General features: G+C 39.1%; 1 protein-coding gene across 1 annotated transcript in view; it reads left to right on the forward strand.

The window, feature by feature from the left end:
• LOC103610350 (F-box only protein 42-like) overlaps positions 1-9464 on the forward strand; it is a 13082-nt gene extending 3618 nt beyond the window's left edge. Inside the window, 2 exon segments of the mRNA XM_008594533.1 lie at positions 9168-9334; positions 9336-9464. Of these exon segments, the coding sequence (XP_008592755.1) occupies positions 9168-9334; positions 9336-9464 (296 nt within the window).
• The last annotated feature ends 2079 nt before the right edge of the window (positions 9465-11543 follow it).

The raw sequence follows: 11543 nt of genomic DNA on the forward strand, positions 1-11543 counted from the left end.
TAGAATTTTAAATATTTGACATCATGTTAGAGGAAAACAAAAGAAAGGCATACATGAGGGCATTTCTTTTTTTTTTTTTTTGTCTTTTTTCGTGACCGGTAAGGGGATCGCAACCCTTGGTGTGGTGTCGTCCGCACCACGCTCAGCCAGTGAGCACACTGGCCAGTCCTACATAGGATCCAAACCCGCGGCAGGAGCGTTGCTGCACTCCCAGCGCTGCACTCTCCAGAGTGCGCCACGGGGCTGGCCCCATGAGGGTATTTCTGAAATCCTGCTTAGGGAGTAGCCAGAATTTAATGCTAAGTCTTATAATGACTATTTATTTTAACATAGTATATGTTCAGCAAACACAGAATTTGACTAGAGTCACACAAAAATTTTGAGTGTAAAGAGTATCAATTATAAAATACAAATTTAAGTAGTAAAATTATAAGTAAAATATTCTGGCAAGGGCCGGCCCGGTGGCGCACTGCTACAGTGCGCCGCTTGGGAGTGCGGCGGCACTCCCGCCGAGGGTTCGGATCCCACATACAGACCGGCCGCTCACTGGCTGAGCGAGGTGCGGGTGCAACACCGAGGGTTGCGATCCCGTTGCCGGTCCTGGTCCGGTACGGGCGCGACACTGAGGGTTGCGATCCGTTGCCGGTCACGACAAAAGACAAAAAGGAAAAAAAAAATTCTGGCAAATAGACATAATTTAGAGTTTTTTGAATTATTCTAGAGGGCTGGCCAGTTAGGTCAATTGGTTAGAATGCAGTGTTATAACACCAAGGTCAAGGATTTGGATCCCTGTACTGGCTAACTGCTGAAAGATTTTTTAAAAAAACTTAAAAAGTGAATTATTCTAGAATTAACTCTGCATTTTAACTGATTTTTATAGATGCTGTTTTATTCTATTAGTGATTCCTATCCTTCTATCAAAAATGAGATTGAGGTGTGGTTTGTCTTAGGCCAGTAAAGGTGTGTTTTTTAGTGGTTCTTCTTAAAGAAAGCTCATTGAGGGAAGGCTGGAAGGGAGGTAGGGAACCGAGAATGGGGGGACCTCTTAGAAAGCTCTCATAATTATAGTGGTCCCCTCTTATCTGCAGGGGATACATTCCAAGACCCCCAGTGGATGCGTGAAACCGAGGGTAGTACCAAATCCTGTAATATACTATGCATGAATTTCTTTTTCCTTCTTCAAAATTTCACAGATAGAAGATTCATTCTTACTGTAGATCTTAGCAACTTCAGAATACAATTTTTTTCTTTCTTAAGTCAAGGACTTTCACCATTTTACTTAAAGGATGCACATGACAACTTCTCTTTGGCATATCTGACTGGCCAACATAGTGATGCTTTGGGACCATTATTAAGTAAAATAAGGGTTACTTGAACACAAGCACTGTGATTCCATGACAGTCAATCTGATAACCGAGATGCCTACTAAGTGACTAATGGGCAGCAAGTATACAGTGTATACAGTGGGATATGCTGGACAAAGAGATTATTCACATCCTGGTTGGGACTGAGCGGAAAGGCCTGAGATTTCATCACACTACTCAGAACAGTATACAATTTAAAACTTATGAATTATTTCTGGAACTTTCCATTTTATATTTTTGGACCACTACTGGCCACAAGTAACTGAAACTATAGAAAGCAAAACCATGAATAAGGGGGGGGGGGGCGGACTACTGTATACTGCTTTTGTTATATTACTTTCCCATTCAAAAACTTTCAGTGCCTGTGGATTGCCTACACGATAAAATCTAAACTTAGGTTGGTCTGATGGTAGTGGGTTATCAGAACTTATTAACATTAATGTCACTAAAGTTCGTATACAACCCTCAACTGCTAAATTTGACTGGCTTTAAAAAAAGAAAAGAAAAGAAAACCTAAACTTAGTCTTATTTTCAGTGCTATCCTTAAAATTTGACCTATGCCTAAATTTACCGCTTCATCTCCCAACTTTTCCCAAGAGCTTGCCTCTTCAACAGGTAGTCACTAAACCTTGCCATACTTGATTTCTCCCTTCCTGGAGTATTCCCATCCACTTGGCTGAATCCTGCCCCTCCTTGAAGACTCAGTTGAAGTTCTAACTCCATCATGAAACCTTTTCTCAACTCTAGCCCATACCAAAATTTTTCCTATTTTGAGCTTTAATAGATATTTTCTGAAATACTAATTTGGTACTTAACTCACATAGTTTTTCGTTGTTAGCTGATACGTATGTGTCTTTTTGAAAAAACAACTACATTTTGAACTCTTGATGGGTAGGAGTGTGTATTGGTTATCCATGTTGCATAAAAAATTGCCCCCAAATTTAGCAGCTTAAAACAGCATTTGTTATCTAAGGGAGTTCCTGAGAGTCAAAAATTTGGAAGTGGCTTAGCTGGGAAGTTCTGGCTCAGGGTCTTTTATGAGGTTGCAGTCAATCTGTCAGCCAGGCATGTGGTCACCTGAAGGCTTGACTTTGACTAGGGGATCTGCTTCCAAACTCACTCAAGTAATTGTTAACAGGAGGCCTCAGTTTCTTACTGCATGGACCTTTCCATAGAGCTGCTCACTTGGCAGCTGGCTTCCCACAGAATGAATTATCTGAGAAAGAAACAAGAGACAGACACCAAGGTGGAATCCATAGTATCTTTTACGACCTAATCTCAGAAATGAATACATCATTTCAGCTGCATTCTGTTTGTCACACAGGGATTGATCAAGGTGTAAATACCAGTAGGTGAGGATCATTGGGGGCCATCTTAGAGGCTAATTCCCCCAGACCATATGTTATACTCTTGTATCCAGAGGAGGATTCAACAAATAATTATAACTCATCGTTGTCTTTGAATTAGACCTAAATAGATCAAAGGAACGGGCCAAACTATTGTTGTGTTTTCACTTCTCTCAAGGAGCTATTTTTACTTGTGCTGTTGTAAACTGCCTAGAACAGTGGGTCTCAAAGTGTGATTCCTGGACCTCTGGGAAAGAGGGCATCCATGAGACCCTTTCAGGGACTCTCTGAAGTCAGAATTGGCTTTATTTGGTTGTTTAAACTGTGAGTGTGTGACAGCGAAGAACACAGTGATTACTGGAATCGTTTAATGCCACTGCCTTGATTTATGCTAAGACTTCACCATTGCTTTTGCACTGTTAGCACCAATGTCAACAACATGAAGGCAAGTATTATTATATAAAAGATAGTTTTGAAAGGTTCTCAAGTATTCTCAGGAATCCACAGACCACACTTAGAGAATCACTGGAATAGGCTGTAAATGAATCCTTGCTGCGAATATTTAATGAAGTATAGGAGGATCCAAATTTGATCCAGTGTTTATTGTTGAGAGAGGGGTAACTTCACTTACATAAAGATAATTAGAGTAAGAGGAGACATAAGGTTCCTGAAGACTGTTTTTGAAATAAGTAGTTTTAGAACCCTAACTGAGAGAAATTGAATGAATCTGGGTAAAATAGAAACCAGAATAGGAAATATTCAAGGGCAAATAATTGTCACAGCAACAATGTAGTTTTCTGATGAGAAAGGATAAAAATATTTTTTAATTAACTAGATTTTGAAAATAGTATTACCACAAAATAGAGGCAGTTGCTTAAAGGGGAAATGGAAAGGAAGAGTCCACAGAAGTTCAGAGATTAGTGGGTTTGGATACTTATCTATACTTTAAAAAATATTTCAATATTTACTTAAGATCCAAGAGAAGGTGTCGTAGATAATTTTCTCAAAAAGTCTCTGTTTCATTGTCTCTGACTGTCTCTCATTGTCTCTTTTTGTCTGTCTCTCACTGTTTCTTTCCATCTGTCTCTGCATACTATCTGACTAACTGGAAAACTGAACAAAGAAAAGGACAGTTTTCAAAATAGGTTAAAAACAAGGAATTCCTTTAATTTCTTTCCTTAGCTCCTTCCTCTCTCAGTTCTGTATTTCTCCCTTGATCTCATTTTCTTTCTTATCCCTAACTCATGCTGAGCTTGAGATCCACATTTCTAATTCTTTGCTTATGTTACCGTAGAGATACATAGATGTTTCATATGCAGTCAGCTAAAAGTAGAACTTAGTAGTTCCCCCAAAGCTTTCTTCTTTCCCTTGTTTAGTTAATGTTGTTTTCATTCTCTCAGTTACACAAGCTTGAAATCTTGGATTCATCCTCAGTTCCTCTCCTTCTCCCTATTGAACAAGAGCCAAATCCTGTTGATTCTGTCCTATCTCTGCAATCTCCCTCATATCTTTTTTCTTTTTTCATTACTCTAATTTACGATCTAATCATTACATCTTTTCTAAATCATCACAGTACACTTCTAAATCATCTTCTTTCCTTTTTTCTCTCCTCATCTGAACCTGGGCTATACATTGTTGGCAATCATCTCTAAAACTGGGAACAGTGCCACCTCCTAGGGCATTTGAAAATGTGTAAGGTCATTGTTTATTTTCTTGACTGGAAAACACTACAAACATTTAGTAGGCAAGGGCCAGGGATGCTAAATATCCTACAGTGAGTGGGAAAATCCTACACACACAGAATTGGTCTGCCCCAAATGACAGGAGCCCATGTTGGGAAACACTGCAGGTCTGAAACAGAACCATCCTTTCATCTCTCTGCCAAAAACCTTCAGCCTTTCTGCACTTCATGTAGATGTTTCCACTCCACCTGGCCTTCAAGGCCCCAGCTTTCCTTTTCAGCTTGACTCACTGCTGCATCTTTATGCCACCAGGCTCTAGTCATACAACCCATCTTGTAATGTCTTAAACTTCCCACTTCATGGCTTTGCTTGGAAGCCCTGATTTTATTCTCCGCACAACCTTCTTTACCCTCCTATTCCATTTTTATCCAAGTGTTTGCCCTTTTTAATTGGCTGAAAGTGTCCTGTCCTCTATAACTCATCTCAAAGACAAAGCCAAAAGCCACATTCTTCACAAACTGCTCTCAAATTACCCACCATGGAGATTAAGCTCTTCCTCTGTTTGTACTCCTTTAATACAATGTTTGTATCTTCCTCATAGTATCTGTTACCATCTGTCTTTTACCATTGTTATCTGTGTATTAGAGGCTGCATGCAAAAAAGTAAAGACCTTTGTACTTGGGATTCAAGTTTCTTGGCCTTCTGACCCACAGTTTCTTCATCTGTAAAATGTGTATGACAAATTCTGTTTATGTCACAGGGCTGAGAAATGTAATTGAGGGAATACTTGTAAAAATAAGTTTTAAGCTGTATTATGGTGGGATGATGATGATGTCTCTTCCACAAGATTGTTGTCTACTGGAGGATAGGCAGGCTTCATATCTAAGACATCCTTGTCTTTTTTCATAGCACCTGGTTCATAGTTGATATCTAATAAATTTGATACAATAAAATTGGATATCCGCTAAGTTTTGTGGACTTAAATGCAACAAAGATATGCGCTATAAGCATCTTTCCTATGTAAACATCTGGGATAAAAAAGGCAGGTACAATAAAAAGACCGTTTCTACTAGGTTTTTGGTGTTATGCAAGCTTCGATTGATGTAGGATATCCTTTTAAGATTGATGTAGAGGTCTACTGAGTCCCCGATATCATGCTTTGAAAAACTTTTTTGTGTTTAGGCTTCAATTATGGTCAGGTAGTTCTAACACATACTGATCATGCTCTTGCAGGAGCCAGCAGGCCCAGGCTGGATAACCACCCTTGCCTGTTCCATAGTTATGTAATTACAGACCTTATCAAATATGTTCTGGCTTGTAGATGTGAGAGACATGACAGCATAGTCTCTTTAAGGATGGGGTAAATGCCTTAAGACCTTTCCATAGAAACTAGTGGGGAAACAAAAGAGAATTTAACAACTGAAAGTGCAAAAGTTGGAGTGTACCATTCATTCAGTGAGCATTTATTAAATGTTCCATGTACCGTGGAAAATATGAAACTACTGGAAGATCTTGCACTTGAGATGATTATAACATAGTAGAAAAGCATTCTGAACTGTGAAAAACTGCTTGCTGTTTGTGTAATTAAATTGTGAGTATTTGGCTTGTCTTTGAATAGGGATTACTAGATATTTAACTTGAGATAAGTATTTTGCAATAGCTGTTCATGGAGCAGTCAAGCCCATTTCAGAAAATTTGAAGAGATTTAGCAATTGGAATACATTCTCAATGTTATTTCTTAGCACAGTATTCATACTGTAGTATTAGCTGTAACTTTTGTATAGCACATTCCAATGGTCTGCATGTTCTGAAAGGCAAACGTGCCATTTGGGTGGAGAACTTGGGTAGAAGGGAAATGACTACTTAAGCACTGGGAGTTCCTCAAATTCTTAATTTTTTCTAAAAGGCTTATTTGAACTTGTTGGGTCTTCCCCTCCCACTAAGATCAACATATAGATGTCTTAAATAAAAATGGGCAATAAACAGAGTTCAGTAGTATGCTTAAAATAGTTGCATGTATTATGGATAGTTATTTTCTTATTCCATTATATCTGCGTTCTAAACATAGCTACCGAAATTGACTCCCTTCCTCTCCCAGCTTCGTTGATAAAGGATGGCTGGTCATTGAACATATAGTTGTGTGTGAAACTTGCCATTTTGGTCCCGTTAGCATTGCATACTTTGGGCTGTGCCTTCCTCTTCCAGAAACCTTTGTTTGCTCAAAGAGAAGCAGGAAAATGCCAATTGCCCTATTTTAGTATAGGATTAAAATACATGTGGTAAGGACCTCATGGGGCCCAGCTGCTGGCTGGGTTTTCAATCCAAATAGAGAAGAAGAATGTTTGCTACCTCTTTGAAAAATAAAGGCACTGGGCTCTTTTACTACATGAAGGAAGCAGCTGCCAAGAGTTTATCTATAAGGAACAGGGAGACATAAACCAACCCCTGACTCTTTTAGTTGTGAAATCATGGATTTGTCTTATTAAATACTGTTTTAATGGACACTAATTAAGGTTTCCGAAGCCATAGGACATTGCTAATTTCTCTTCTGGAAGTACGGATTATCGAGAGGAAAAGAATGTTCTTTTATGCCTCGCACCAGTTGGTTCAGTTCAAAATTACCTCATTTGCTAGAGTTGCTATTTCAAGATAGGTCTAAGAGGACCAAGATATCTGGAGTTGAGCTGCAGATTAAAATGTGGCTCCAGTAATTATCCTTTTGTTTGTGTAATGTTCTCTAACTAGATCCTTTGTTATTTGCAGTTCTTAGCAAATCTGAAACATGACCAATTTAATTTCATTGGACTTTATTACTTCTTAATAGACTTTCTTGTTGGGATGTGGATCAAAAAAGTGATTTAGGTATAGATTAGAAGTTATTTTTAAAGGCAAAGAGAGGGCCGACCCCATGGCGCACTCGGGAGAGTGCGGCGCTGGGAACGCAGCGACGCTCCTGCCGCGGGTTCGGATCCTATATAGGAATGGCTGGTGTGCTCACTGGCTGAGCGCTGTGCGGTCGACACCACGCCAAGGGTTGCGATCCCCTTGCCGGTCACCAAAAAGACAAAAAAAAAAAAAAACATTAAAGGCAAAGAGAGTCAATGGAAGGTGTAAGATCATTTAAATCTTCATATACCCTTGCAGGGTGTTTGAATTTGGGGGATATAGTAAATATTTTGCAGGTGTGAGCCTATGAATGATTAGGTGATGTTTCAATTCTTCTCATCTGTGTTCTCCAGTTTCTCTGGTAATTTGAAAAGCCTGCAGCTCCATTATTGCACAGTGTCAGAAGTCAGATAATTTGGATTTACTCCTTCCACTGACTGACATTACTGGGTATAAATGACCAAACGCACAATTTTTATTACCTCATAACCCATCCATTTCTCTTACTTGACTTTCCTAATGTAGAAGTTCCTTAAAGGGCCTAGTGGGTGAACTGAGTTAAGGGGGAAAAAAAGGATATTATTCCTAGAGATTTCATATCACAGTTGATATACATAATGATAGCAGTGGCATTGGATGAGTCAATAGTAGTAGCATTTCCCTTTTTCTGAACTTGAATAAGTGATGCTAGCATTCAGAAGAGATCTTAGAAAGAGTGGTGTGCTGAACTGAACTGGATGATCATTGAAGCCAGGTACTAGTGCATTGGATCTCTGAGTTTTTTTCCCTTTCCTCTTCCTTTTATATGACACTCAACTCTTAGCTTTACATGAACATTGAGAGGACTTTTTTTCACTCTGGCATGCATAAAATGCATGGAAAGGAAATCTTCACTCAGGCCTTTTGAAATCCAGGATGGTAAATGCAAGACTGTAAGGAGAAACCGAATGAGACTTACAGTGAGAGGCAGGGTGGCAGAGCTTAGCTGTCACGCATCTCATTCAGACTCTCACTTTGGTCTGTCTTTAGGGGAACAGCCCTTCTCACAGTCATTGCCTCTTTTTCTTAGGAATGGTGCCCAGGGATGTGTATATAATCATCTAATCAAAAAGGGTTTTCTCAGAGACATTGGCACTTTTTAAGTGTTACTTACTGCACTGGTTTTCTAGTCAGCACCAACCAACATGCTTTGGTAGCTTTTGGATAAACCTAGGGACTTAATGACTTTCCATGCTTTTTCTCTCTGCAGTTTTGGGATCAGTCCAAGATCATACTACTTCTGAGTTTCCTGGCTGCCCTTTGGAATTTGTAAAAACTGTGTTGTTTCAATCACATTGGTCTTTATGTGTGGTTACTTCATGGCACTGATTAAAATTGTTTTCTGTCATTGTGTTTTATGTAAATATTTGTTTATTGATTTGTGGATCAGGTTTCATTTGAAAAAAAAAAAAAACCAATAAGAGGAGGACTGGAAGAGAGGAATGGAAGGACAGAATACATTGGTTAGCACCAACTATCTTTGTGTAGCCCTAGAGGATAATGATGGAGATTTAGACTAATTATGTGGCTGTGCTGAAATTTCACTCATTGAACACCCTTAGCTGAATTCTTGTGTGCTCTTGCTGGAATTGTACTATCTTACTTAATGACACATTTTCAATTTGTTTAGTATGCTCAGAAATAAAATTTTCATAGCTTTTCTCTGGCCTTGTTTAAAAGGATAATGTGATATTGACTTGAAAACAAGAGGTTGTTTATAGAAATTTGGTACCTGGTAGAGTTGCTGAATGTGTGGAATAACTTAGCTTTGAAAAATATGGGCTGTGTTTAAAGTGTTGGGGGGGCCTCAAAATTAAACAGCAGTAATTCATTTATTGTTTTCTTTCTAGGTGCGTGCTATTATGATGCTAATCAGTCTATGTATGTATTTGGAGGCTGTACTCAGAGCAGCTGCAACGCTGCCTTCAATGACCTCTGGAGACTTGACCTAAATAGCAAAGAGTGGATCAGACCTTTGGCTTCAGGTAAGAGATGAAATGGTGATCTTTGCCTTCTAACCAGGTTCCTCCCTCGGCATGGAAACTCTACCTGACCCTTTTGGTGTTGGTGTCAAGGATAGGTTACTGGGGCCCCAGATCCTTTGTCAAATCTGCTATGTAAATGCTAAGAGTAATATGCTTGTCTAAGTCTTTGATTTAAAAAAACGTTATACTTTATTGTGTTGGTGCCCTGCCAAAATTGCTGTACTACTGTGTGAATTCATTTGCGTGGTTTTCTCAAATACTTGTACAGGTATGATACGCTGTTTGGTATGAGGTTGAAGTAAGAGCAGAAACACAGAGTCGTGAGAACTGTAGTTGACTGACAGAAGCTATTGTCCCAGGGCTGAGTCCTCTGAATATCTTTTGTTGTTGCCAGCTCACATATTTGGGGAGTGTATGAGACATGCCTCTGCTCGTTACTCTTAACAGCTCAGGGGTGTGGGAAGATTCCACAGTAGGTACATTCCTACACAGTTCCACTATGCCAGAATTCTGGCACAAAGAAACTAGATTACATTCTTCTTTTCTATCTGATCTTTACTGGGGAAAAAAATAAAAATAAAAACACAGTTATCTTTGCATTCATGAGGCAGGACAGTTTGCAGAGGTACTGTTATAAGATTGGAGGGGCTGGTGTGATGGAGAGATAGAGTCCACTGAGTATAAAATATTTTTCTGGATTTGTTGGCAAGCTTTTCCCAAAACATTCTTCATTTGACTTTTCAGGGTTGGAACTCAATCTTAGGTCTAAGGAGACTTGGGTTTTCCTTTGTCAGATTTCTTAGGTCTTGCCTTACTATTTTGATTACTAGATGGGAGGCAACATGGTGTAGTAGAAAGGGGACTGGACTAAGAGTCAAGAGGCATGAGTTTCATTTCCTGGCATAATCACCAATTCTCTGTGTAACCATGAACAAGTTACTGCACCTGTCTGGGAAAAATATGGAGTAGGACTAGATTATTTTATTTTTAAATGAGATGGGAAGGCTAGTTTATATTTCCCTTTATTTATATAACCACAACTGTGAATGTATAGGCCAGGGAGTTTAATCTATTTATGAGAAGAAACTATGTTTTGCTTCCCCAAAGCTGTAAACTCCCGTTTCTCCTCCTGCAATAGGCAAATGTAGGAGGAGCATACTGACAGTGGATGCTCACGGATGTGGCTGGGTTTTGTGCAGATGAGGTTCTATATTTAAATTATTGGAAAGATGAAGAAATGGTAATCTTATAAAAATTTTGAAGGTTGGTACTATTGTAGAGCCCTCAGAATTTTGTACTTCGGAGAGTCTCCTTCTAACCCTTTGTCCCCTATTGCACTTCATATAATATTGATTAATATTTGGAGTCACAGATTCTAAAACGAAGAAGGACTTCTCAGCTTAAGGATCCTGTTGCCACTGTACTTGATATTTTGTCCAGAGCAGCTTTGATTGTTTCAGTCACAAAATACTAATATTGCCTTTCTCTATTTTGTAACCAAGCTTTATGTCTTTGATAATTTGGCATGGGTGTTACTCTTTCTTGTGAAAATCGAGCTCTGGGCTTTGGGACCTTCATAGTAGGCTGTGTTGTATTTCTCTTTATTTCTACTTATAAAATGGACATGGGATTTTTTTTTTTTTTTAACCACTGAGTTTAAAGACTGTGCTTTGAAATCCCCAAGGTAAAAGTGTTGGAGAAATACTGGTTTGGTATAAGGGGATGTTCCCTTTTATAAAACATATAAGTTCTTGAATGTTTAAAGTAATTTTCTAAGAAAGTGTCTCAAAGAATCTAGTTGCTGCCTCACTCTAATCTACATTTATAGACTAGTTTTAGAGGGAGGAAGAACCAAGCTTTTTAAAATGTCTACTTTAAAAAAAACAATAGTTTAATAAAGAGTCCTATGAGATTCTCATTTAGGCGGAAATCCCATGGGAAGATTCCCTGAGGAGACGTTTCTGTATGCTGTCATGACCAACCAAAATCACTTCCTAACTGAAACATCAGGGAGCCTTTCTGAACAAAACACAGTTGTTTCTATGTCTTGATCTTCCTGACTCACCCGTTTTAGAGCACTGAGGTAGGCTGGCTGGAGGGTGGCTGGGGGAGGCTGCTGTCCACCTCCTTTTGGTGAGAGTAGCCTTAACTGTGTTCAGTGCTCCAGAGTGTAGCTGTAGGAGAAGTAAGAGCGTCAAGCAAGCAGTGGAACGTTTTTGGTTGGGAGTGAAGAGTCTTGAT

This window comes from Galeopterus variegatus, unplaced genomic scaffold (assembly GCF_000696425.1).
Source record: "Galeopterus variegatus unplaced genomic scaffold, G_variegatus-3.0.2 Scaffold10981, whole genome shotgun sequence".
In the NCBI taxonomy this organism is placed as follows: Eukaryota; Metazoa; Chordata; class Mammalia; order Dermoptera; family Cynocephalidae; genus Galeopterus; species Galeopterus variegatus.